At 40.5% G+C, this 27,206-nt stretch overlaps 1 protein-coding gene across 10 annotated transcripts in view; it reads left to right on the top strand.

The window, feature by feature from the left end:
* The window catches only part of ARHGAP21 (Rho GTPase activating protein 21), a 130,160-nt gene that overhangs the window by 26,598 nt on the left and 76,356 nt on the right, over positions 1-27,206 (top strand). For 9 of the 10 annotated variants that reach the window (XM_070802087.1, XM_070802085.1, XM_070802079.1 and 6 more), the window contains one exon: positions 26,034-26,213. In XM_070802087.1, coding sequence (XP_070658188.1) covers positions 26,034-26,213 — 180 coding nt within the window. Of the gene's footprint in view, positions 1-24,709; positions 24,796-26,033; positions 26,214-27,206 lie in introns of those variants that run through there. The other variant, XM_070802089.1, reaches the window with a different exon arrangement.

Raw genomic sequence — 27,206 nt, 5'->3', positions numbered from 1 at the left:
TATTGTTATTGTTAAGTGTTGACCGCACTGGGTCTTCGTTGCTGCGTGGGTTTTGTCCAGTTGCAGCGAGCGGGCTTCTCAGTGCAGTGGCTTCTCTTGTGGAGCGCGAGCTCTAGAGCACAGGCTCAGTAGTTGTGGCACGTGGGGTCTTCCTGGATCAGGGATTGAACGTGCGTCTCCTGTATTGGCAAGTGGACTCTACCATTGAGCCCCTGGGGAAGCCCTAAAGCTGGTTTTTGTTTACTTGTTTTTTTTAAGGAGATGCTTAGTTTAACTGCTTTTCTTTAAATATTATTTACATTGTGTGTGTGTGTGTTAGTTGCTCAGTCGTGTCCGACTCCTTGCAACTACATGGACTGTAGCCTGCCAGGCTCCTTTGTCCTTGGGGTTCTCCAGGCAAGAATACTGGAGTGGGTTGCCATTGTTTCCTACAGGTGATCTTCCCTGACCAGGGATCAAACCCTCATCTTTCGCAGTGGCAAGTGGTTTCTTTATCACTGAGCCACTAGCAAAGCCCCATTTAAATACTTATATTTATAGTAGAGTTCTAAGGGATTAAGTGCTTCCTTTTAATCACTGGATAAGAGACCAGTTAATCTAGAATACCTGAACGTGAAGAACAAGAGCTCAACTTTCCTTGTTTTATGCTTCGTTATTAACATAGAAGGAAAAACTGGAAACATCTTTAATTTTTATTATTTTAATTTAGGTAGCCTGAAAACGAGGACTTCAGGTTAAGGACCCTGAGGATTTTGCCTTGCAAGGCTGCTAGTGTCAGTGGCCTTTTCTCTTGGCTTGACCTCCATTCAGCCTTCTTTGTAGCCTGTGGTGTGCTAACTGCCCACTTCTATGCAGATGGCCTGGGCCTGGAGATGTGTAGGTGATTCCAGCTGGAAGAAGCTAGCTGTCGGGCAGGGTGAACGTAGAATTAGAAGAAACACGTCTGTGTTCAGGGGATACAAGTGACGTTGCCAAGATGCACCGATGGCTGATTCTCCACAGCTAGAGCTTACAGGTGAAACCAGGGGAGCTGAAAATCCACGTACAGAGGCCTCTTAACTGTTGTTAGGAGAAGTCCAAGCAGATCATTTCTGCATTTCACCAGCAGTGTCTGAGAACTGCTGACCTATAATTGGAACTCTCAGAATTATTGGCAGAAGGCAGAAGAGATAAAAAAATATCCCATGTGCCCCTGTGACCAGACTTTCAATAGCAGGGCTCAAAAATGCTGAAAAAAATGTTCCAAGAGCTCGATATTTTGTTAGAGATAAAAATAAGATAACATTTAGCGACCACTTAGTTAGTAGGTGTCAGGCACTTTATGTTGTTAACCTCCTTTAATTCTTCTACAGAGATGATATTATTTTCTTTTTAAAATTTATTTAAAAAATGTAAAGGCTTATGGAAGTATAATTTGTCTACAGAAATTCACTTCATAAAGCATACAATTTAAGGGATTTTGGATTTTGAAAAATTCATCTGATCATGTAACCATCATGACAATATAGAACATGTCCCTCATCCTAAAAACTCATTCATGTCCCTCTGGGGTCAGTTCCTTGCTGCAGTTCACATTCTCTGGAAACCACTGATCTAATTTCTGTCCCTATATAATGGAATGGTGGCTCAGACGGTAAAGCATCTGTCTACAATGCAGGAGACCTGGGTTCGATCCCTGGGTCGAGAAGTTCCCTAGAGAAGGAAAAGGCAACCCACTCCAGTATTCTTGCCTAGAAAATCCCATGGACGGAGGAGCCTGTTGTCCATGGGGTTGCAAAGAATTGGACACGACTGAGCAACTTCACTTTCACTATAGTGTATAGTCTTTGGGGTCTGACTTCACAGATGATATTATTTTCATATTCCCATTTTACAGGTGAGGAAACAGATGAAATAGGGGTTAAATGGCCAGCCACACAGCCTAGAAGCTGCCAGGCAGAATGGGATGTAAGCATGGGGAGAAGGATGGGGGTTGGTCAAACTCTGAAGTCTCTGCCCTTACCACTCACATTGTGCTGAGGGATTTGATACAACATTCAATGCATCAGCTTTTAAAACTAGTCATTCTAAAGCTGTATTAAGAATGTCAGTTCTGTTTAGTTGCTCAGTTGTGTCCGACTCTTTGCAACCCCATGGACTATAGCATGCCAGGCTTCCCCGTCCATCACCAACTTCTGGAGCTTTCTCAAAATCGTGTCCATAGAGTTGGTGATGCCAACCAGCCATCCCATTAAAAATGTGGAGTAAACGAAAAAAATTTTGTATGTATATTGGAATATATATATATATATATTTCTAATTAATGGCCACTGTAGGGAGCAACAGAGAAAAATGGAAGGAAAAAGGAGCAGGAAAGGGGGAGTAAAGGGTAGGAATGTCTGGAATGATGACTATGCAAGATTGAAGAAGAGATAAAAGGTTGAAGAGCTGCCTAAGAAAGGTAAAGGAAACAGAGAATTTGATTTTGCCGTAAATAGTGGTAGCTGTGAGATTTAAGTGCCTTGTAATGTTGGTTAGTTGATGTCACTTTCTTAGTCCTTCTGATACTGAGACTTTGTTGTTCATTGTTCCGTCACTAAGTTGTGTCCGACTCTTTTTGACCCCATGGATTGCAGCATACCAGGCTTCCCTGTCTATCACTATCTCCTGGAGTTTGCTCAAACTCATGTCCATTGAGTTGGTGATGCCATCCAACCATCTCATCCTCTGTTGCCCGCTTCTCCTCCTGCCTTCAATCTTTCCCGGCATCAAGGTCTTTTCCAGTGAGTTGGCTCTTCACATCAGGTGACCAAACTATTGGAGCTTCAGCGTCAGTCCTTCCAATGAATATTCAGGTTTGATTTCCTTTAGGATTGACTGGTTTGGTCTCCTTGCTATCCAAGGGACTCTCAAGAGTCTTCTCCAGCAACACAGTTCAAAAGCATCAATTCTTTGGTGCTCAGCCTTCTTTATAAACTTTAGCTTTGTTAATATATAAATATAAACAAATATATTATGACTTGGTGACCATGTTAACATAAGCAGTTCATGATAAACATTGAGTCTGCATGAACAGAGAAAAATGTTGAAATAAAGTTTTAAAAAGTAGCCTTGTACTTCCCTGGCAGTTCAGTGGTTAAGACTTCACCTTCCTGTGCGAGGGGCTCGGGTTTGATCCCTGGTCAGGGAGCTAAGATACCACATGCCTCATGGCTGAAAAAAACCAAAGCATAAAACAGAAGCAATACTGCTGTTTGTTGTTGTTTAGTTGCTAAGTCGAATCTGACTCTTTTGAGCCCATGGACTGTAGCCCTCCAGGCTCCTCCATGGAATTGTCCAGACAAGATACTGGAATGGGTTGTTGTTTCCTTCTGGGGATCCTCCTGACCCAGGAATTGAACCTGTGACTCCAGGATCTCCTGCATTGGCAAGTAGATTCTTTACTGCTGAGCCAAGCAACAGTGTAACAAATTCAATAAAGACTTAAATGGTCCACATTTTAAAAAAAATTCAAAAAGTAATGTCATTAATGTCCTGTAGCAATATTCATAATTGCTTTTGAGCTGAAAGCTGGTGAAGTTAGAATGTTGAGCTTAGTTTAGTTAGTTTAAATATCTAGTTTATATTGATGTTGAGCATCAAGCCAGCTGCCTCTGGACTTGTCAGTTAGAGGGCCCAGAGGGTGACTCTGTCTTGGCCTAGTCTCCTTCCTGGGAGCTTTTGATGGGTGAAATAAGGTTTAAATGAATGAGAAAGACGAAATTGAAATCTCTGAAGGAAAAGGCAGATTTCAGGACAGAGCAAATGGTCTGCGGATAAATAGGACGACAGAGTCACCTCTTCTGATGATAGCTGAAATTGACTGCAAGGAGAAAAGCACTTAGAGACATTAGCTTTTTGTGTTCATCCTCCCCAGCCTTGGGGCATGTTGGATGGTCTGGTGGAAAGAGTGAGCCTTGGACTGCGAGTAGAGGTTCCTGCATATCTGTCTACCCTGCCATCTCTTGGTTGTGTAATTCTGAACAATTCTGTCATTTCTCTGGATTTTAGTGTTCTTATCTATAATCTGATTAGAGGATTTTCAGGGCTTCCTTCTTCCAGTTGTAACAATAAGTAATTCTTTACGTCATACAAAGCCAAAGAGGAGAGCCAGACAGAGTGAGTGGGCATTTGGAGGTTGCAGTCTTTGGTAATCTAATCTCAGAAGTGACATCCATCACGTTGGCTGAATTCCAAACATTAGAAGCGAATCATCAGGCCCAGCGCACACTCAAGAGGAGGGGACTGTTCAGAGGCAGGAATGCCCAAAGGCGGGGGTCACTGTTCTCTTTCTTCCTCTGTTTTTCTACAGTTGTGATTGATCATCATCTGTTTAAGAATTGGGAGATTTGAGAGGGGGACCCCCTAGATCACCTCCTGGTTCAGTGACTTAGAGAATTCATGAGGCAGTGGTACCCAGAACAGCAGAAGGTTTCAAAGCAAAATCAGCCACGGGCAAAGGAGATAAAGCTCGGAGGAGGCCATGCACAAGCATCCCAGCATCCTCTCCCAGCAGAGTCACACAAGATGCACTCAGTTCCTCCAGCACACACTGTGACAACACGGGCGACACGTCTGTCCACGAAGGGGGCTCATTTAAGACAACGCTTTCACGGGGGGCCAGTCATGTGACTAGCATATGCCAAAATTCCAGGCCCCCAGAAGGAAGGCAGGGGGTCAGCATAATCCGCATTGTTTGCACTGACAATTGAGGCCCGGAGGGCCACTCTTATCTGTGAGGGAATGAGGGAAGCCCCTCTGAAGTCCAAGTTCCTAGACGCCAACCATGGCCAACCTTTTAAGCAGGCCTCTCTGAGGACAGCAATCTCAGGCCTGCTGTGGGAACTCTTTTCTGCACGGATGAGAACAGGTTAAGTTTACCATAAATAATGGTGAGCAGTCAAAATACTCTCTTAACATTGATAATTCTGGGCCTATGTTTGGTGGGGAGGTGGGGCTGGTGCTTTTTACAGCCTGGAGATTAAAGAAGTTTACCTCAGGCAATAATCCCAGAGTTCAGATCCTGACTGGCCTGTTACGATGCATATTTGTGGTGACCTTAGGAAAAAAAATTTCAATGGTGTATTTCTTAAAAATTTATTTTTATTTATTTATGTTTTCAGCTGCAGCAGGTCTCAGTTGTGGCTTGGAGAATCTTTAGTTGTGGCATGTGGGATCTAGTTCCCCGACCCGGCACTGAACCTGGGCCCCCTGCATTGAGAATACAGAGTCTTAGCCACTGGGCCATCGGGGAAGTCCGTTGGCTGTGTATTGATGTACTGTATCTTTTGCTTCCAGGCATATTGACTCAGTGCCTGGTTTTTGCCTGACTGCTATGTTAGGCATTCCCTATAAGATGGTGAGCATGTAAGTCTGTGTTCCTGGAGATTGTAATCAAGTGGGAAGATAGATATTAAACATATAAGCAGAAATAAATATATAATTGCAAATAAAAGCTTTCCCTTAAATAGGAGGAGAAAATGCTCAATTTCTATTCATTTGCTACATGTTTTTATGCACCTACTTTGTGCTACTATTCTGACATGAACAAAACAAAAGTCCCTGCTCTGATGGACCTTACATTTTAATGGGAGTCAATAAATAATCAGACATACAATATTGTCTCAGATTGTGACAAGCATTATGAGGAAAAACTAAAACAGGATGGAGAAGTGGGGAGACTGAAAGTGAAAGTTGCCCAGTCAAGTCTGACTCTGCAACCCCATGGACTATACAGCCCATGGAATTCTCCAGGCCAGAATACTGGAGTGGGTAACCTTTCCCTTCTCCAGGGGATCTTTCCAACCCAGGCATCAAACCCAGGTCTCCCGCATTGCAGGCGGATTCTTTACCAAGTGAGCTATCAGGGAAGTCCCAATGGGGAGACTAATTTAGATAAAGGTGGTCAGGAAAAGCCCCTCTGAAGTTGAGACAGGAGGGGAGGGAGCAGGGTGCAACCTTTAAAGAATGACATAGCAAATTTCCAAGTCATGTCCGACTCTCTGCGACCCCGTGGACTGCAGGACACCAGGCTTCCTTGTCCTTCACTATTACCCAGAACTGGCTCAAACTCATGTCCATTGAGTTGGTGATGCCATCCAACCATCTCATCCTCTGTCACCCCTTCTCATCCTGGCCTCAGTCTTTCCCAGTATCAGGGTCTTTTTCAGTGAGTTGGCTCTTTGCATCAGATGATCAAAGTATTGGAGCTTCAGCTTCAGCATCAGTCCTTCCAATGAATATTCAGAATTGATTTCCTTTAGGATTGACATAGTCATAGGACATGACAAAGCCTGGTTAGAACCAAGTAGGTCCAAGGTGGTGGAACAATCCCCCTTTCTTCCTATTTCAAAGTCACTTCTCTGTGTCGATGATGTTTAAGCAGAATCCTAAATGAATTAGGGGAGCAAGCCATACAGATATCAGCATGCCAGATAGTGGGAATTGCAAAGGTAAAATGGAGCAGGCAATGGCAACCCACTCCAGTACTCTTGCCTGGGAAATCCCATGGACAAAGGAGCCTGGTAGGCTGCAGTCCATGGGGTTTCTAGGAGTCAGACATGACTGAACGACTTCCCTTTCACTTTTCACTTTCATGCATTGGAGAAGGAAATGGCAACCCACCCCAGTGTTCTTACCTGGAGAATCCCAGGGACGGCGGAGCCTGGTGGGCTGCCGTCTGTGGGGTCGCACAGAGTTGGACACGACTGAAGCGACTTAGCAGCAGCAGCAGCAGCAAAGGTGAAATCCTTGAGATGGGAAAGAGCTTGGTGTGTTTGAGGCAGCCAGATGTGTGTGGCAGGAATCTGTGAACAGAGGGAGAGGAGGGAATCAGATGTATCCAGGACTGGATCAGGAAGGGTCTATAAGAGAAGGGTTTTGGAGTTTCTTCCCAGTATGATGAGAAGCCAGTTGTAGGGTTTTCAGCATGAAACTGACCGATCCAGATTTGTATTTAAGCAAACATGTAAACATTGTAACTAGAAATATAGCAATACCTAAAATACCTTTAAATCATAAATACATAGGTCGATGAATTTTACAAAGTGAATGCACTGTGGCATCATTACCCTAATAAAGCTATAGACGCAGTCCTTCAGCCTCTTGTACCCCTGCATATTATCCTCTCCTCCAAATATTATAACTCTCTAGGCATCCATCACCATGTATTGGTTTGCCCAATTTTATTATGAATGTTATTGGATTTGTGTTTGACTTTTTTCACTTAGGATTAGCTTTCAGTTCATCCAGGTTGTTGCCTTAGCTGTAAACCTAAAAAAAAGTTATATATAGTAGTTTTATGAATAGGCCACAATTTATCCATTTTACTTTTGATGGCATTGAGCTCATTTCCAGTTTCAGCCATCCTCAATAATGCTGCTGTGGACATGTTTGCACATGGCTTTGCATGTATGGATTTCTGTCGAGTGTTGATCTGGGAGTGGAGTTCCTGGGACACGGGATGTTCACATTTTATGGCCTAACATTGACAGTTCCTACCAAGCAGCTTTTCAAAGTGGTTGTACCAGTTTATATTCTCATCAGCAATATTTGAGAATTCTTGTTACACTATGTCCTTGCCAATAATTGTTTGCCAGTTAAAAAATATTTTTTAGCCATTTTGGTCTCTTTGTCATAGTATCTTATGATGGTTTTGATTTGCGTTTGCCTGATGACTAATGAGCTTGAGCATCTTTTACTGGCCACTTGGATTTCTTTGCCCATCATTCACTAGTTGTAAGAACTTGGATAAGTCACCCAGTATCTTTGAGTACAGTGTTAAAAATACACAAAAGAGGAATGATGTCATCGAATTTTTGGTTTCTTTGAATAGTCTATTTGAATTTGTAAACTCATGGGTTTTATACTGTTGTACCTGACTCGAATTGAAACAAAAATAAGAACTGAGGCCTCATCGTGGGTCTGTATGTGTGTGTCTCTTTCTTTTTTTTAAATCACATTGCCATGGTTAATCTGAGTTTCAGGTTCACATGAACTGGGAAATATTTAATATTAAATTAGTATCTGGTATTAATGTTTAAGTTTGTTGATATAATAATAATAATAATATAGACAAGTCTTGGGCCTTCCCTAGTAACTCAGCTGGTAAAGAATCCACCTGCAATACAGGAGAGCCTGGTTCAATCCCTGGGTTGGGAATATCCCTTGGAGAAGGGATAGGCTACCCACTCCAGTATTCTTGGGCTTCCCTGGTGGCTCATATGATAAAGAATCCACCTGCAATTTGGTCTCTGGTTGGGAAGATCCCCTGGAGGAGGGCGTGGCAACCCACTCCAGTATCTTACCTAGAGAATCCCCATGGACAGAGGAGTGTGGTGGGCTACAGTCCATGGGGTTGAAAAAAGAGTTGCTCACGACTGAGCGACTAAGCATGTTTGAGTAACCAAAGCAAGTTAGTCTCCTTTAAGCAACTTTTATCTTCCAGATGTTCTTAGGAACTGCATATTAAATATTTTCTGCATCGACTCTATCTACTTGAATGTAAAGATTTTTAATAATATAAGGAACAAGGACCTTCCTGGGGGTCAAGTGGTTAAGACTTCGCCTTTCAGTGCAGGGGGTTGCATGTTCAGTCCCTGGTCAGGGAGCAAAGATCCCACATGCTTCCTCCCCAAAAAACCAGAACATAAACATTAGAAGTAATATTGTAACACGTTCAATAAAGGCTTTAAAAGTGATCCACATTAAAAAAAATTCTTAAAAAATAAAGATCCACAGAGAATGGGATTGCCCTTTTAGCTTCGCTAAAATGGATGTAGGAAAAGCAATTTTCCAAAGATAAAGTTATTTTATAGGTAGACTCATGTTTCTTCCTATGGAAATTATAATTATTTAATTAAATTTGAATTAATACAATAGCAGCAACAATCACAAGAATATCAATATCACTAACAAAGATCTGGAAATTGATTTGGGAGATGGTCCAACCAGCTAGTATTTAAAGCAATGCCCTGTGGCATCCAACTGAACCATGAACTGCTTACACTATAGCCAAAGCAAAGGAATGTAAAGGAGCGTAAAAAGTCCTTCTTTTAATAGAAAATTTTCTTTGGGCTGTTCAGGTTGATCTGAATGATTAATGGTTCTTATTTCTGCCTTATAAATTTTCAGTAAAATTTAAGATAGATTGGATTTGTATTTTTATGAGTGCTGTATGTACTTTATAATACTTTAGGCTCCTCCTTATATAATATCCAGCTGGTTTAATTATGCTTATTTAAAAATTGTGACTGCACTTGGAAATGATTTTAGAGATTTCTAATTGCTATATATTTACTTTCCAGATGTGTTGTTGAATCATTTCTGTGTTTTAGGCAATTAAAGCATTCTTTTCTATGTAAAAATATTATCTATTCAAGCGATTCATTTTATAATGTAGTTTCCAGAAAAAAATGTTATGTTGAAAGGCAATTGTATTTATGGGACATAAATTATGGAGTGATTAAAATAATTTATTGCCTTCCCAAAGGCTTTCTCCCTGGGTTCTTTTATATAGTAAGCTCCACCAGGGCCTGTAAAATATGTTCAAAATACTTCTTGGTGTTTAATCATTACTTTTCATGAACAGATTATAAAACAAGGACCTCCTGCATTTGGAATGTTTTTACTTAGCTGGGTTTTTGAAATAAACAAGACACAATTGGGTTCGACTAGAAACAGTGGTGCGTCTGAAAGGCTGTAAGCAGACAGTACATTACCACATTAGAAGCCCGGAGCAGAGCCGAGTTGCTCCATTTCCAAGGCCAGTCTTCCCCTGGGGGATCATGGATGCAGTTAGTGAGCGTCACGTCATCTGCCTTGGCTGGACATAGCAACTCCAAACTGGATCTGCCCTGGCGTCTGGTGGTGCATCTCAGTGCTCAGATTATTTTGAGCGTGAGCCGGTTTAACCCTCTTTCCGCGGGGAGCTTGTCTCGTTTCTGCGATCTGGGGTCTGCTTTCCCCAGTTGTCACCTCTGGGTCCCTGTGCACTTTAAGTTCCCTTTCCCATTCAGGAATTTTGCTTTGGTTTCTATTACTGTGTTTTAAGACATTGCTGTCAACCTTCATTTTGTCTGAGAACTGTGTTCTGAACAGTGGCAATGTGTTTTTTTGCAATTCAGTCTCAAACAAGTTGAGACATATCTGTGTATTCTTTTCTATGTTTTTTTTTTTTTAATTAGTTTATTTGGCTGCCCTGGGTCTTAGTTGTGGCAGGTGGGATCTTTAAGATGTAGCACGTGGGATCCTTAGTTGCGGCAGCTGGAATCTAGTTCCCTGACCAGAGATCTAACCTGAGTCCCCTGTATTGGGAGCATGGAATCTTAGCCACTGGACAACCTGGAAAGTCCCTTCTGTGTTATTTATATTATAGGTCTTTAAGAATTGGATGTTTCCTGCAAAGATGTTTAGTTTCACTACAAATGAAATAAACAAAAAATTAAAACAATAAGAATCAGTTTTCATCTTAGCTTATTAGCAAAGAATGACTACCCAGTGTTGGCAAGTATATGGATATAGTAGTTTGATACACTGTCAGTAGTAGGTGTATGACTTGGTCCCTATTTTATAGATGGCCCTTTGACTCTTTGAATATAAAACCATAAAACAGCATAATGATGTTACAGCAACTTCATTCTTTGGAATTTATCCCAATGACCTATTCCTGGTTTTGTACAGAAATTGGTCAACAGGTGGTTGTAGTAGCAGTGCTGCTGCTGCTGCTGCTGCTGCTAAGTCGCTTCAGTCGTGTCCGACTCTGTGTGACCATAGATCGCAGCCCACCAGGCTCCCCTGTCCCTGGGATTCTCCAGGCAAGAACACTGGGGTGGGTTGCCATTTCCTTCTCCAGTGCATGAAAGTGAAAAGTGAAAGTGGAGTCGCTCAGTCGTGTCCGACTCTTCACGACCCCATGGACTGCAGCCTACCAGGCTCCTCCATCCATGGGATTTTCCAGGCAAGAGTACTGGGGTGGGGTGCCACTGCCTTCTCCATAGTAGCAGTAGTAATAAGCAATAATGGTAATGGTAGTATAAAAAGGCTTAACAAACTGTGCATTCCAAATAGCAAAAAGAAAAGTGAATAAATGAAGTTTTATTTACCCATATGGTGAAATACCATGCAGTCTTTAAAAATAATGTATAGATATATGTTATATTGGGCTTCTCAGGTAGCACTGGTGGTAAAGAATCCGCCTGCCAATGCAGGAGATGCCAGAGACGCAGGTTTGATCCCTGGGTCAAGAAGATCCCCTGGAGTAGGAAATAGCAACCCACTCCAGTATTCCTGCCTGGAAAATTCCATGGAAGAGGAGACTGGTAGACCATAGTCCACAGTGTTGCAAAGACTCAGACACAATTTAGTACACACACACATGTTATATTAACTCAGAAAGACATTCATAACATATTGAGTAAAAATAAGATTAGAAGAGCATTTTTCTTGTGTGTGTTTGTATATATTTTCATATGAAAAGGTCTAATATATATATATGTATAATATATCCCAAAATACTGGCATCAGTTTTCTCTAGAGGGATAATGGTATGTAAGTTAAGTTATTACTGTTTTTTTGCTTAACTTTATTTTCTAATTTGTCTTGAATGAATATATGCATCTGATGAATATCACTTATAATGGAAAAAGCAAAGAGTGCCTGATTCAGTAGCTGGTATCCTTGAATCGCTAAACCTATCTCTTTGTGGTATAATACAGTGAGGAAGTTCCAGGATCAGGAGATTGGAAACTTAGGTTCTAGCCTAAACTGTGTCACTGATTAGCCATGAGACCATCAGCAAGTCTCTCTGGGTCTCTATTTTTGTGTTTAGTAAATTTAAGTTGGTTGACCTACCTCTCTGATCTTTAAACTCCTTAACAGACTGTTCAGGTTTCTGAGGAACTAGCAAAAGGGAGCAGGTTTCTGTACAAACTCTCCTGCCCCTGTCCCCAGACAGAGCAGCCCTATATATTTGATATTTTGTATATAGAGCTTCTGTTTGAAGCTTTCTTTCAACAAAAGGTAAGGAAAAAGTGAGGGAAGAGAGTCCTCTTTCGAAGATGTAGTTTTATGTGACTCCCTTTAGGGTTTACACCTCTTCCCATTCATGGGGGCAAGTTTCTTGTAGGACAGAGCTTACCTTATGTATCAGGATGTCCTTGTTCTCCTGGAAATAACAGACTATGATGATCTACATTCTTTGAGAGTAGATGAGTAAAAAAATAATTCACAAGATATGGGGTGCCTTCGTCCTAGCTAACATAGACAGACCTATATTTTTACATATTTCAAAAACCATTTCAACATCTTTTATGAATTATTTTCCCATTTGCTCCTGACCCATTGGAGTAATACTCTCTGCCCAGTCTATCCTACTTCAGTTGGACCCTAATGAATAGTTCGGGTCACCCATCAGCGTGTAACTTTTGGCAAGTTACTCAACTTCTTGGAGACTCAGTGCTTAATAAAATGGTGAATGGCCAAGTTGGATTATATTATCTCCATGTTTCCTTCCAGCTGTATAAAAGTCTGTGAAATTTTTCCATAGTTCAGGCTGAGGAAATTGAAGCAACTGTTAACATTGGTTGCCAGCATAGTATCTTTGATCACCTAAAATCAATGTAGATTCAGAAAGCTTTTCTGTATGGACTTTTAGCAAGATGAATCTCTGGTACTCTAGGTCATACAGTGCTTCAAGCAAAATAGGGAAACCACATGATACGGGTCTGACCTTCTGTACCCATATCTTCACTAGCTCTATACACGGTCCGTATCACTGTGTCTGCTCAGAGGGGGCTGCAGTATTTCATTAGTAGCTAAGATGAACTGAAATTTAAGCTTGCTTCTTAATTCGGAGATTCCTGTCTGCCCAAAGGATAGGGAGGTGATTGTTTTTCCCCTAAAAATACGGTCTGTTCTCTGATTCAGAGTAAACAAAATTTTATTCATATCAGAAAAAAAGCAGCTTCTGAAAATAACCCTATTATCTGGTCATAGAGACTCTTTACAAGAAAATATGTGTAAAAATAGACATCTATATTTGAGCTTCTGTCTGTTTCACTCTCTGTCTATTTGATGTGAAATAGAGCTATATGCCCTTACTGTCTCTAATGAGAAAAATGGGGAAGTACTTAAACAGGAGTAATTCCCCATCAGAGTTTTAAAGCAGTCGTTTTGTTTTTCATTGTCCTTTTTTTATGTCAACTTTACTTGTTTAATTCATGTAGATTTCATTTTTTTTTTTTGAGTCCTATTTTTTGTCAGAATATGTGATGGGCACTGAATTAAGACATTATTCTCCTGTGTCCCCAGGAAACTACTCTAAGATTGAAAATATAGATATATGCTGCTAAGTCGCTTCAGTCGTGTCCGACTCTGTGCAACCCCATAGACAGCAGCCCACCAGGCTTCCCCGTCCCCGAGATTCTCCAGGCAAGAACACTGGAGTGGGTTGCCATTTCCCTCTCCAATGCGTGAAAGTGAAAAGGGAAAGTGAAGTCGCTCAGTTGTGTCTGACTCCTAGAGACCCCATGGACTGGAGCCTACCAGGCTCCTCCATCCATGGGATTTTCCAGGCAAGAGTACCGGAGTGGGGTGCCATTGCCTTCTCCAATAGATGTATAAACAAGTAATTATAAGATGGTAGGGTACACCCTTTGCTACAGGGGCTTTATGAGATACAGGCCCTGGAACACTGCCTCTGAGTATTGCAAGACACTGGTTGGTGATTTCTGCTGTACGGCACGTTGGTACCAAGAAAAGAGTGGATTATTCCATTAACACAGACAAAGTGTTCAAAACGCAGCTTGTGTGGTACACAGTGATGCACAGCAATACAGGCTGATGTGAAGAGTTACCATTCACACGGCTTCCTTATAAAAATTGATGAATTGTCTAAAAAAAAAGGACCCTGGCCCCTTGTTCCAAACTGTGTGTGTGTGTGTATGAGAGAGAGACTAAAAAACACTTTGTCAAACTGTGACATTTTAACCTTACTTTCCCCCTCAATATTATATTTTGGGCATTTCCCCATGTCATTAGTTTTTTTCATATTTCAGCTGTATCATAATTTACGTAACTCTTCCTTTTTTTTTTTTTTTTTTTGCTGTTGTTGGACTTTGAAATAATTTCCAAGTAGAGTTTATTATACCTTAGGCTGAACATTTTGTAAAATGAATCTTCACCCTCTTATTATTTCATTAGTTATTAGGTTAAAAGGTATAAAATTTAAGTCTCTTAATAAATGTTGTCAAGAGGGTTTACAGAAAGATTGTACTCCCAGTAGAAGGGTATGAGAATTCTCACGGTTTTTCCTGATTGAGTTTAGAATAATATCTTTTCTTCAGTGTCCTTTCCTGCTAGTAGAGAATATTGTTAATGAGAGATTTAACTAAACTTTAGGTTAGTAAAGTAATTCCTTCAGAAGTCCTTTGCAGAAAAATATTTTGGAAATTTAATACCTTTCCTTTATAATTTGAAAATCTTTTGGCATGGAATGAGATTTTCAGCTAAATAATTTAGGAAGACTTCTATCAGTATGGTATTAAATTTGAAAAAGAAGGTTTTTTTGTTGTTGTTGTTCTAAATGGTCATTCTGTCATTCCATTTTTGTGATTAGCAAATAACTTTCTGGCGAGTTAGCAGCAAATGGGGAAAATAGATAAAATTGTATCCCCCGATTCTGGTAGACATGCTTAAAAATAGATTATAAACGTTCCATATAGCTAGTTAGGCTTTGAGAGCAGGGGCCAGGTGCTTGTACTAGTGTAAATTGTATGAGGCGTAAATATCTATAGTGATATAATGCTCAGTTATTATTTTGGGTGTGTGCTGAATGTGGTTGACCAGCACTGTACTTTTAAATATGTATTTAATAGCTTATTTATTTCTTTGTATTATATAATTGGCTCTCCTCTTGCCTGTATAATTTTCTTTCTTTTTCATATTTATTAAAATATAGGCAAGGAAAAAGCAATTAAGCAGAAACATTAAATATTAATATAGTGCCACTACATAGTTTTTTTTGGGAAGTACTTGAGCAGCTAAAATTACATTTTTAGATTTTTTTTTTATCATTTTAGATGTGTATTTCATTTAGTCATTCTATTCTATACTTGTTTAACAAAGAAAAGAGAAAAAGGTATATGTAAAGCAGATTTAAATAGTTTTCGCCATCCAAATAGCAGTCGTCATTTGTTAAGGACCCATTTCTAATATGTTTAGGAGATGTTCAGCAATCAAACTGATAGACCTCTGGAAGTTTTGTTTTTGATAGGAACTTAGTTTGGAATTGTTGTTTCTAGAAAAATTTAAGTTATCTAAGGCTTCATTAAAAAAATACTAGAGGTATACAGTAACTGGTCATTCTTCTGTACGGATTCTCCTACGTGGATTTAAATCTGCCATGTACTGTAAAGAGATTAATGTATTGAAAGAAATAGTTAAGTTAGTTTAGTGTGTGCTTAGTTTTATTGCTAATCAGTGGACTGATGAACTTTTTTTTTTTAATAAAATATTATTTAGAAGTCGTTAAAGTTGTAAGGTTCAGCAAACACTCTTTCTGAAAAACATAGTCCTGGAAAAGTAAGTAAAAATTTTATTGGAATCAGATTGAGTTGAGTTCTTGTACCTTTTTGGGTAGAGAGTTATTTTTTTAGAGAGCTCTAGAATTGGAGTTATATGTTGTACAACTATGGGGAAGTCACTTTATTGTTTTTGAACCTCATATTAAAAAGATGTAAATAGATGCCAGTCAGCGCCATCATGGTAGTTCAGTATGGCAGTACTGAAGTAACACGTGGAGCATACCCTGTGCCTGCTTGCTGGGTGCCAGTTGAACTTTCATCTTCGTAGTTAATGCTAGTTAATAATTAGAGAGGTTTTGGTATAGGGCTGGTGATGTATCTTAAAGTGGAAATACTCTCCCTACATACAGTGTAGGCTTTCTCTCCTTTAGGAAACAGCCCTGCAGTGTATAAACGTTTTTAAATAAATGAGAGATTTGTTTTTTTTATTATTTCTTAGGACAGCACTAGAGGAATATAAGTGAAACTTTGAGAGTGGTATGTTGACAGTCTGCACGTGCAAAGGGCAGGTAGTTCTCCTAGCCCACTTGCCCCTTTGATAGAGAAGAGTGATGGGCTAGATGGTGAGTAGTGACTGATGGTGGTCATGGTGTAGGTCAGGCTTCTGAATTACACATTTGAAACTTACTATGTTAAGCTACCATCTGTCATTAAACTATGAACATCTATCCAATACCAGGTAAATACCTTAAAGAAATCATCTAAATACTATGTAAGCATAAGTAAATACCATAAAAAATAAACTAGGTAACTACTATGTAAATACCTTAAGAAACTATGGTGTAAAAGATGTTTTTACGAACAGGAGATGTTCTTAGCAACTAGGTTTTTTCTTTTCTTTTTTTGCTAATAGCAAAATGGGAAAACCCTATTTCCATTTAGAGGATAATAGGTAAAACGTGGTACACTCACGATGAACTTTCATGTATCAGTGAAAATCAATGAACCACAGCAGAGATTGGCTAGCTGTTCATCAACCCTTTTCTTCTTCTTCCTGGTAAATAGCTAATCACGTTCCCCAGCCTCCTTTACTTTGGTGAGTATTTTTGATAACAGAATTAGGAAGTAATGTCAGAAGCTATTAAAGATGAAAGGATGAATGCAGCAAGCATGCCAGCTAGATTCAGTCATCATTGTTTGCTTCTGGAATCAGTAATAAAGAGGAATTCTTTCAAATGATATGGAAAGTTATACAAATGCCAGATGACACATGATGATACCATTAAGGTATCATCTTGAAAATGCTTTCTCTATTTTAGGAAACAAGCTCAGACTTTCCTTTAATATCACAAAAACGTTTATTGTTCGTCACAGAAGGTCCAAGGGACAAAAGTAAATGTAATCCGATCCCACCATCACTACTAGTAAGACAACCATGAGAAAATGCCCAGGAAATGGGTCATTTGTGAAGAGAAGAACATTCAGATTCTTACCATTTTGTGAGACTGATAATATTGACAGATTCCCTGGTAGCTCAGCTAGTCCAGAATCCGCCTGCAGTGCAGGAGACCACGTTTCAAATCCTGGGTCGTGAAGATCTTCTGGAGAAGGGATAGACTACCCACTTCAGTATTCTTGAGCTTCCCTGGTGGCTTGGACAGTAAAGAATCTGCCCGCAATGCGGGAGACCTGGGTTCGATCCCTGGTTGGGAAGATCCCCTGGAGAAGGGAATGGCTACCCACTCCAATATTCTGGCCTGGAGAATACCATGGACTTCATAGTCCAAGAGGTCACAAAGAGTCTGACACGACTGAGCAACTTTTACTCACATAATGTGTCCGAAGTAAATTAGAAATAACCTTTCAAAGTCATAGTGGTAGTCAGAGCTAAGCTATTTATAAACAGTTCACACCATTGTTTTTAATTTTTTCATTTACTTCTGGTTTTAACATAGCCATCTTCTGTGAGAGTGAAGTTCTAAAATTGCGGAATTAAGAACTCATGTCTTCAGCATGATGGGATCTGAAAGTAAATCTTAGAGAGAGAAGAAAGAAGAGTACTGTCTAGATAAAAATTATATTAAAAACCAGAATGCTGAATAGAGAAGGAAATCACATAGGAAAATATCAGCCAATTCAAAACAATCTATAATGAAACCATACAGAAAAGCAGGAGAAAGGACCCATCTTGACAGTCAACCGAGATGAAAGATATTATAAATGAATGTCCAATAATGAACTTAAAAATTAAGTTGTAAAAAAAAAAATTGAGTAGTATTTTAAAACTGAAATCCAAGCATCTAGATTTTTCTCTTTTTCTGTGTTTTGGCTGCTCTGCATGGCTGTGGAATCTTAGGGCCCTGACCAGGGACTGAACCCAGGCCCTCAGCAGTGGAAGTGAATTCTCTAGATTTTTCAACTTCAGTTCCTGAGAGTGTTAAAATTTTTTTGGTCGTCATCTTTTATCACTTAAATATTAAAATATCTATTGAAAACTAGAATTATTGGAAAAATATATCTGGATGCATCTAGATAATAAACGTCAAAGTGGTTTCAATTGTTATCAACCTGGCTAAGAAAGAGACTTCGTCCATCAAGAGAAGCTCCAAGCCCAGAGTTGTCAGGTATACTTAGCATATGTGTGCAGGCCAAGTCACTTGAGTTGCGTCTGACTCTGTGTGACACTGTAGACTGTAGCCTGCCTGGGTCCTCTAAAAAAAAGAAAAAAGGACCCCTTGGACTGTAGGCCACCAGGTCCTCTATCCTTGGAATTCTCCAGGCAAGAATACTGGAGTGGGTAGCCATTCCATTCTCCAGGGCATCTTCCTGACCCAGGAATTGAACCCAGGTCTCCTGCGTTGCAGGCACATTCTTTACCACTGAGATATCTGGGAAGCCCCTGAAGATATAATACATAGATAGAATGGAATACTCCTCAGATATAAAAAGTACAAAATAATGTCATTTACAGCAATATGGAAGCAGGTGTCATCTTAAAAAAAGGGTTGTATCACGGTGAATAAGTCTGGCCCTAAAATAAGGAAGAAAAATCTTTAAGTGGTACTAATATTATCAGTGGTAAAAATTTTTTTTAAAATAGCAAATCCTTTTCAATAATCCATAGGAGTAGGGCTTATAATCTTAGGTATATGATGGAATCAGTATTAGGATCTTATAGAATGAACGTAATACAATACTTTCTTATGCTTTATTGTGAACGATTCCTGGAATATACTAGGAAGCTATCCCATTCTATTTAAATTACAAGTAATTGCAAAAGATAGTTGAAGGCTTATGTGGTTACTGTGTTGGAGAAGGCCATGGCACCCCACTCCAGTTCTCTTGCCTGGAAAATCCCATGGACGGAGGAGCCTGGAAGGCTACAGTCTATGGGGTCGCTGAGGGTCAGACACGACTGAGCGACTTCACTTTCACTTTTCAGTTTCATGCATTGGAGAAGGAAATGGCAACCCACTCCAGTATTCTTGCCTGGAGAATCCCAGGGACGGGTGAGCCTGGTGGGCTGGCGTCTCTGAGATCGCACAGAGTCGGACACGACTGAAGCGACTTAGCATAGCATTAGCATAGTTACTGTGTATAAAGGGATTCTTTCTTTCTCTTTTTTTTTAGTTTTTTTAAAATATAAATTTATTTATTTTAATTGTAGGCTAATTGCTTTCCAATATTGTACTGGTTTTGTCATAGATCAACATGAATCTGCCATGGGTGTACATGTGTTCCCTATCCTGAACTTCCCCCAACTTCCCTCCCCTCACCATCCCTCTGGGTCATCCCAGTGCACCAGTCCCAAGCATCCTATATCATGCATCAAACCTGGACTGGTGATTTGTTTCATAGAGAGGGAGAGGGTGGAATGATTTGGGAGAATGGTGTTGAAACATGTATAAGATCTGTTTATAAGGGCAGATTATGAAACAAAAGTATAATATTTTATACTTATGTTTATTTTTTTTAATTTTATTTATTTTTTGTGTGTGTCAGTGTGTAAGGGATTCTTTCTTAACTCACTTGTGTTTGCTTTCATGACAGCCCTACATATTTCACCTCTGGCACACATTTAGATTTTGTACTTTCCATGCCAGTTTTTCTTTTGAAGCATCTTTGTTGAAGTGCAATTTACATACCATAAAAAGTCACCCATTGTAAGTGTACATTGCAGTGGCTTGCAGTAAATTTATACAGTAGTGAAACTTTCTTTATAATCTACTTTGAGAACATTTCCATTATCCCCAACTGCTGCTGCTGCTGCTAAGTCACTTCAGTCGTGTCTGACTCTGTGCGACCCCATGGACGGCAGCCCACCAGGCTTCCCGTCCCTGGGATTCTCCAGGCAAGAATACTGGAGTGGGTTGCCATTTCCTTCTTCAATGCATGAACATGAAAAGTGAAAGTGAAGTCGCTCAGTTGTGTCCGACTCTTCGCGACCCCATGGACTGCAGCCTACCAGGCTCCTCCGTCCATGGGATTTTCTAGGCAAAAGTACTGGAGTGGGGTGCCATTGCCTTTTCCGATTATCCCCAAAGGTGCTGTCAGACATGTGTGCATTCCCTTCTGTGAGGTTATTATTACCTTTATTGTTATATGATTAGCATGTCCCCCAATACTTTCTCTCTCACTCCTCTTTGCTTTGTCTAGTTGTTGTATCTAGTTTTTATGTTTTATTTTTGTTTCTTTTAACCTTGAGTTATTACTCAATCAAGTGACCTTGTTATGAAGTCATCTAAGGGAATCAGAGGACAGTTCACAGGCATGGGACCACTATGATTCCATCCGCTTCTAGGCTTCTTACGCTCTGAGGCTATGAGCACACACGTCGCTGCTCATGGTGGGGAGCCTCGACACGTGTAGAGAGAGAGCGTCTGAAGGGTCCTCTCAGTGGAGGCATCTGGCTGCTGTGCCCTTCGCTGTGTGCCTGCAGTTTGCCCTTGGTGTAAAATCCGGCAGATCAAAGGCTCTGCGGGTAAGGAGGAGAAAGAGTGAGGAAGGCACGTGTGTGTGTTTCTTTTCATCTTCTCTCTTTATGTAGGAAGAATGGTAACCCTCCCTTCTCCCTTGCAGGGAAAAGGTAAGGAGACTGCAGAGGATTCAATGTGATGTTCTTGGGAGGGTGAAATAATTGAGACAACGGAGCTTTGTGACGTTAAAAAAAAAAACTTCCTCTGCAGAGAGCAAAAATGAAGTTGCTTACTCTTTATCCCATTTTCTCCCATTTTGTGAAGAACTCAGTAGAATAAGACACAGCAGGCTCTATGTAGCAACTTGAAGTATGATACCCGGATCCTAGAGCCTTATCTTTATGGTTCAGAGGAAAAAGGAAGCTTGAATATGTTTGGGAGCTTTGAGGCCCAAGTCATAATAATACACTAGAAAATAATACATGTAAACTGTTTAAAATTGTAAAATTAGAGTCCTGCAGAAAAATAAAAGCAATAAATTAGATCAAAGCGCTACTGGGGGAGAAAATCTATGCAGATTACACAATAGAAAAAATGATGAAAAGTTCCTTGGTGGCTCAGATGGTAAAGAATTCACCTGCAATGAGGAGACCTGGGCTTGATCCCTGGGTTGGGAAGATTTCCCTAGAGAAGGGCATGGTGACCCACTCCAGTATTCCTGCCTGGAGAATCCCTGTGGACAGAGGAGCCTGGCAGGATAGAGTCTATGGAGTTGCAAAGAATTGGAAACTGTTGAGCGACTAAGCACAAACACTGTGACACAGGAGAAACACTCTAGCCTCAGATTCAGGAACTGATTTTAATTCTTACTCTGAATTAGCCTACAAAAATCTTACATAGATCACTTAGCTAAACTGGGCCTCAGTTTCCTCATGTAATAGAAAACGATTCACTTATGTCTATCATATCTGAGATTCTTTTGGGCTTTACAATTACATAAGGAGATGGCAGCTGAGCACTTGAAAAGGTGTTTATCATGGGCCATTGCCACTGCTGCTGCTGTTAAGTCACTTCAGTCATCTCCGACTCTGTGCGACCCCATAGACGGCAGCCCACTAGGCTCCTCCTTTCCTGGGATCCTCCAGGCAAGAATACTGGAGTGGGTTGCCACTGCCTTCTCCAATGCATGAAAGTGAAAAGTGAAAGTGAAGTCGCTCAGTCATGCCCGACTCTTAGCGACCCCATGGACTGCAGCCCACCAGGCTCCTCCGTCCACGGGATTTTCCAGGCAAGAGTACTGGAGTGGGGTGCCATTGCCTTCTCCGATGGGCCATTAGGGAAATGCCAATATTAGCACACCAAGAAACCACCACACACCTATCACAGCGACTAAAAGAAAAAAAACAACAATACCAAATGCACTCGAGAATACAAACTTGAGAGAGAGACAGATATGGAGGGAATGAACTTAAATGCAAAGATAAAATAATTTTCTCCTTTGGATCTTAAAAGGAGGATTCAGTCACAACCTAAAGCTTAACTAATCTCTTTGGATAATTAAGCCTAGAATAAAAACTTTCCTGCTACAAATTCTACCTGATTATGTGATCACTTTTGCAACTGAGATTCAGCTTGAGTCCCCCATGTTGGTGTTTGCTGTTATTCCCCCTCCCCCTCAAAATTTCCAGGTCTTAGAAGGGGGAATAAGGTAAAATGCATTTATGATAAATGAGTTTCAAATGTGCAAAGTCTCCATCAGTGGCTCAGAGTCTTGATTACTGTGCTGCTGCTGCTGCTGCTAAGTTGCTTCAGTCGTGTCCGACTCTGTGCGATCCCATAGACGGCACCCCACCAGGCTCCCCCGTCCCTGGGGTTCTCCAGGCAAGAACACTGGAGTGGGTTGCCATTTCCTTCTCCAATGCATGAAAGTGAAAAGTGAAAGTGAAGTCGCTCAGTCATATCCGACTCTTAACGAAGATCATGGCATCTGGTCCCATCACTTTATGGGAAATAGATGGGGAAACAGTGGAAACAGTGTCAGACTTTATTTTTTTGGGCTCCAAAATCACTGCAGATGGTGACTGCAGCCATGAAATTAGAAGACGCTTACTCCTTGGAAGGAAAGTTATGTCCAACCTAGATAGCATATTCAAAAGCAGGGACATTACTTTGCCAACAAAGGTCCGTCTAGTCAAGGCTATGGTTTTTCCTGTGGTCATGTATGGATGTGAGAGTTGGACTGTGAAGAAGGCTGAGTGCCGAAGAATTGATGCTTTTGAACTGTGGTGTTGGAGAAGACTCTTGAGAGTCCCTTGGACTGGCAAAGAGATCCAACCAGTCCATTCTGAAGGAGATCAGCCCTGGGATTTCTTTGGAAGGAATGATGCTAAAGCTGAAACTCCAGTACTTTGGCCACCTCATGCGAAGAGTTGACTCCTTGGAAAAGACTCTGATGCTGGGATGGATTGGGGGCAGGAGGAGAAGGGGATGACAGAGGATGAGATGGCTGGATGGCATCACTGACTCGATGGATGTGAGTCTGAGTGAACTCCGGGAGTTGGTGATGGACAGGGAGGCCTGGCATGCTGCGATTTATGGGGTTGCAAAGAGTCGGACATGTCTGAGCGACTGAACTGAACTGACCTGAAGCAACTGGGAACACACAGACAGTGTGTGGAAACACTGCTCATTTTTATGTTTTATAACTCTTGCATTCCGTTGAATGGACTTGGTCCGGTCTCCCCTACTGTAGGTTTGGGGAAATGCTACTATCTAGTGTCTTCCCAAATGGAAAAGTAAATGAAATTGATGAATGGCTAACTAGTAATGGAGCTTCCCTGGTGGCTCAAAAGGTAAAGCATCTGCCTGCAATGTGGGAGACCCGGGTTTGATCCTTGGGTTGGGAAGATCCCCTGGAGAAGGCAATGGCAACCCACTCTAGTACTTTTGCCTGGAAAATCCCATGGATGGAGGAGCCTGGTAGGCTACACTCCTTGGGGTCGCAAAGAGTCAGACACAACTGAGCGACTTCATTTTCTTTCTTTCTAACTAGTAACAGCCAAAATATTGACTTATGATGAAAATATTTAGGATTTAGAAGTCTCTTGAAAAATGGCTTCCAGGAACTTTTTTTTTTTTTTTTTTAATTTGAATACCTTCATGTAAGGTATATCGTTGTAGAGGGATAGATAAGATTCATCAGTGAAACAAATTAAAAATGTAGTAGAATCAAGCATATTCAAGTATTTGTCATTTGTTAAAGGTGACATTTCACAACTGCTGTGATGAACTAGTAATTTCATACAAAATCTTAACAGCCAGGTAGACAAGACATATTAGGTTTGAGATACCTATTAGATTGGGGAGGTGTCTGGGTAGAGATAAAAATTGAGGATATCACCAAAAGCCAGAGTAGAGGTAGAAAGGTCCACTTGAGCCCTTTTGTTGTTCAGTTGCTAAGTCATGTCCGTCTCTTTGCAACCCGATGGTCTGCAGCATACCAGGCTTCCCTGTCCTTCACCACCTCCCAGAGCTGGCTCAAACTCATGTCTATTGAGTCATTGATGCCATCCAACCATCTCATCCTCTGTCATCCCCTTCTCCCGCCTTCAATCTTTCCCAACATCAGGGTCTTTTCCAATGAGTCTGTTCTTCGCATCAGGTGGCCAAAGTATTGGAATTTCAGCTTTAGCATCAATCCTTCCAATGAATATTCAGGGTTGATTTCTTATATTCCTTAATTCAGAAGTTGAGCCATTGAAGAGATAGCAAAGGAGACTGAGCAGAGGGAGCCTGGGAATTAGGGGGAAATTCAGTGTGGGAAGTCATGTGGAGAAATTTTTCCAGCAGGAAGTAATCCCTGCACCAACTACCAGTCACCCAAGACAAGAGCTAAGAATTGACTGTTCATTATAATGATGTAGAAGCCTTCAGGGCCTTGACAAAAAAGCAGTTTCAGGGATATAGGGAGGCCACAGCCTGATTTAAGGGGACTTAAGAGACAAATGGGAGAGTAAGAATTGGAGATAGCATTCATAGATAACTTCCAAGGGGTCTTGCTCTAAAGGTAGAAAAACAAAGTGGAAGCTGGAGAAGACTGTGGTCAGAGAGGACTTTTGCTGTCCTTTTAAGATAAAAGAGCTTACAAAAATATACACATGCACCATGGGAATGAGATCATAAGGAGAAAGTGTGATGTAAGAGAGGGAGGGAAGAATGGGTGGGACCATGTCTTGTCTGGGAGGAGGGACTGGGATCTACTCCATTAAGTGGTGGGACCTTAGAGCAATGGGGAGTGCAGCCATTGTCACAGGAAGGAGACAGGAGAACGTGGGACAGAGGTAAATAGGTGGGGAGATGTGGAAGGCGACAAAGGACTCATCGTGGTGTAATAAAAGCAGGGTCATCAGCGCCAAGTGAGGGCAGGGGAGAAGGTATGGAATAGTCATCGGATGAATGAACTGCAGAGAAATGGACACCAACACTGAAGGCTTGTGTGAGCTTGGTGATCATGAACTTAGAGGGAAAGCAGTCGGCTTAATTTTCTGTTTTTGTCTACCTGTGTTCAACTGCACAGGCGCAGGTGCAGAGCAGGCAATGTTGATTTATCCAGGTCTAGGTTTTCTCAGATGACTCTGAGGAGGTGAGAGAAGGCAGAAGAGTGAAATGAAACTGGTTTAAGGGAGAGGTGAGGCCATGGGGCGGTGAGGGGCTGGGAAGGGGCAGTAGGGTCAGCCTCAGATGGAAGAATTTGTGAGGGTTGACGTATGAGAGGGATGAAGGGGTGGGCTCTTAGGTTTGAGATTACAGAGGGCTTTTACTTCTGACCAGATAAAAGCCAAGAGTCAGGGGAGAGGAAAGCACACAACCGGAAAGCCAGGGTTTGGGAAGGATTATTTATGTGGATACTGAATTTATGCTTAGAACCTGAAGCCTGGTCTCTTATTTTCTAATGTCCTTTGCTGTCATTGGACTGACAACATGTTTAGGGTTCTTACTCAGCAACAGTTTCATGTTTTTTTCGTGGTTTCTGTTTCTTAATCCTTAATGCTCTGAGATTTTCTTTGTGTTGTCTTTTAGTTTTTCTATTGCGTTTAAATTTTTTTGTGTGACTTCTTTTTAAAATTCTGTGTATAATAAATATCCCCAGCCATAACTCATTTTTCTTATTATTACTATCATTTTTAATGACCTTAAGAGTCCATAGTATGAATTTTTATAATTTATTCAGTTCTCCTGCTGGGGTTATTCTGGTTGTGTCAGTTCTATCTCCACAAACCATGCCGCTTATGTATATTGCATTTAAAATTTTAACCTGTCATTTTATGTCTCACTTTCAGGAGTTCTTTCTTGCTTCTGATTAACTTTTCATACCATCCCTTTCTTGGAAAAAATTGAGTTTTTGATGATCTATGTGATTTTTCTATGCCACATATAGTTCATGAATCAGAATACGGTTCTTTTTCTCCAGTTAGTTCCCCTCTGCACTCAGTTATTATATTTTTACACATAACATTTCCCCCAAATGATGAAATGTATTGTGCTATATAGTTAACGTTTAAATGTCTTTTCCTTTTAGGTATCAAAAAGTAAAGATGGAAAAGAACAAAGTGAAACTGTATCACCATCCGAAGATGAAATGTTCTCCTGGCCAGGTCCCAAAACAGTTATGTTGAAAAGAACATCTCAAGGCTTTGGTTTTACATTGAGGCATTTTATTGTTTATCCCCCAGAGTCTGCAATTCAGTTTTCATTTAAGGTAAGAGAAGTAATTAAAGTAGAACACGAGGCAGTTGCTGTCTCCTTGTCTTCCTCTCATCCTGCCTTCTGTCTTTTAAGGATTAAGTGTTACTGGGTTGGTCAAAAAGTTCCTTTGGGTTTTTCCATAAGATGTTATGGAAAAACTCTAACAGACTTTTTGGCCAACCCAGTCTGTTTGCGTTTTTATTATATTCTTTTCCGTCTTTTAGATATATTCCATCTTCTGGAACAAAACTTTAATCTCCTCTGAAAGATCATACTCATTTTGAACTATGTATCTTTTTTTACTATCACTTCTAATTCTAAACTTCATCCTGCTTTTTCTAATATCTAGAAAGGGGATACGTTTTCTGGGCAGAGCATGCAGAGGAAATAGTTCATTAAAATATTTGGATAGTTGTATAGTTATTGGAATTAGATTCATACTTAACTTTCAGATATGTAATATGATGGCAAGTCAGAATTTAAAATCACAGCTTCTCACTAGAGTGAATTACACTGATAGGCTTCAACATATAGGAACACGGTCTAATAAAAGGCAAATGGAATCACTGTGATGGCAGCTGACATGCTGAGTACTTGTTCTGTATTCTTTATTATTCTTTATGAGCGTTATCTCACTTTATTATTAGCCCCATATAACAGATGTGGAAACTGATCTGAGTCATGTAATGAGTAAGTGGTGGACCTAGGATTTGAATTTGGCCAGCGTGAATGCCTGATGCGTAACTATTGCTCAACAGTGTAATGGAAATAATGACATTCAGAAGACTTGGGGGACTTTGACCAAAACACTTAACTTCGTTTGGGCTCTAGATTTCCATTCTAATTAAAGGGAATTGTACTAGAAGATTTGAAAGTCTCTTCTAAATCTAAATATCTATGAATCTAGGCCTGTCTTTTATAACATAGTATCATATTACTTCTGAAGACAACACACTTTTTAAACTATATTTTTCTTGGGAAATATCTTATAAACTTTTAAAACTAC

This window comes from Bos indicus, chromosome 13 (assembly GCF_029378745.1).
Source record: "Bos indicus isolate NIAB-ARS_2022 breed Sahiwal x Tharparkar chromosome 13, NIAB-ARS_B.indTharparkar_mat_pri_1.0, whole genome shotgun sequence".
Taxonomy (NCBI): Eukaryota; Metazoa; Chordata; class Mammalia; order Artiodactyla; family Bovidae; genus Bos; species Bos indicus.
Note: the sequence above shows the minus strand (reverse complement) of the source record. Positions and strands in the feature narration are given on the sequence as shown.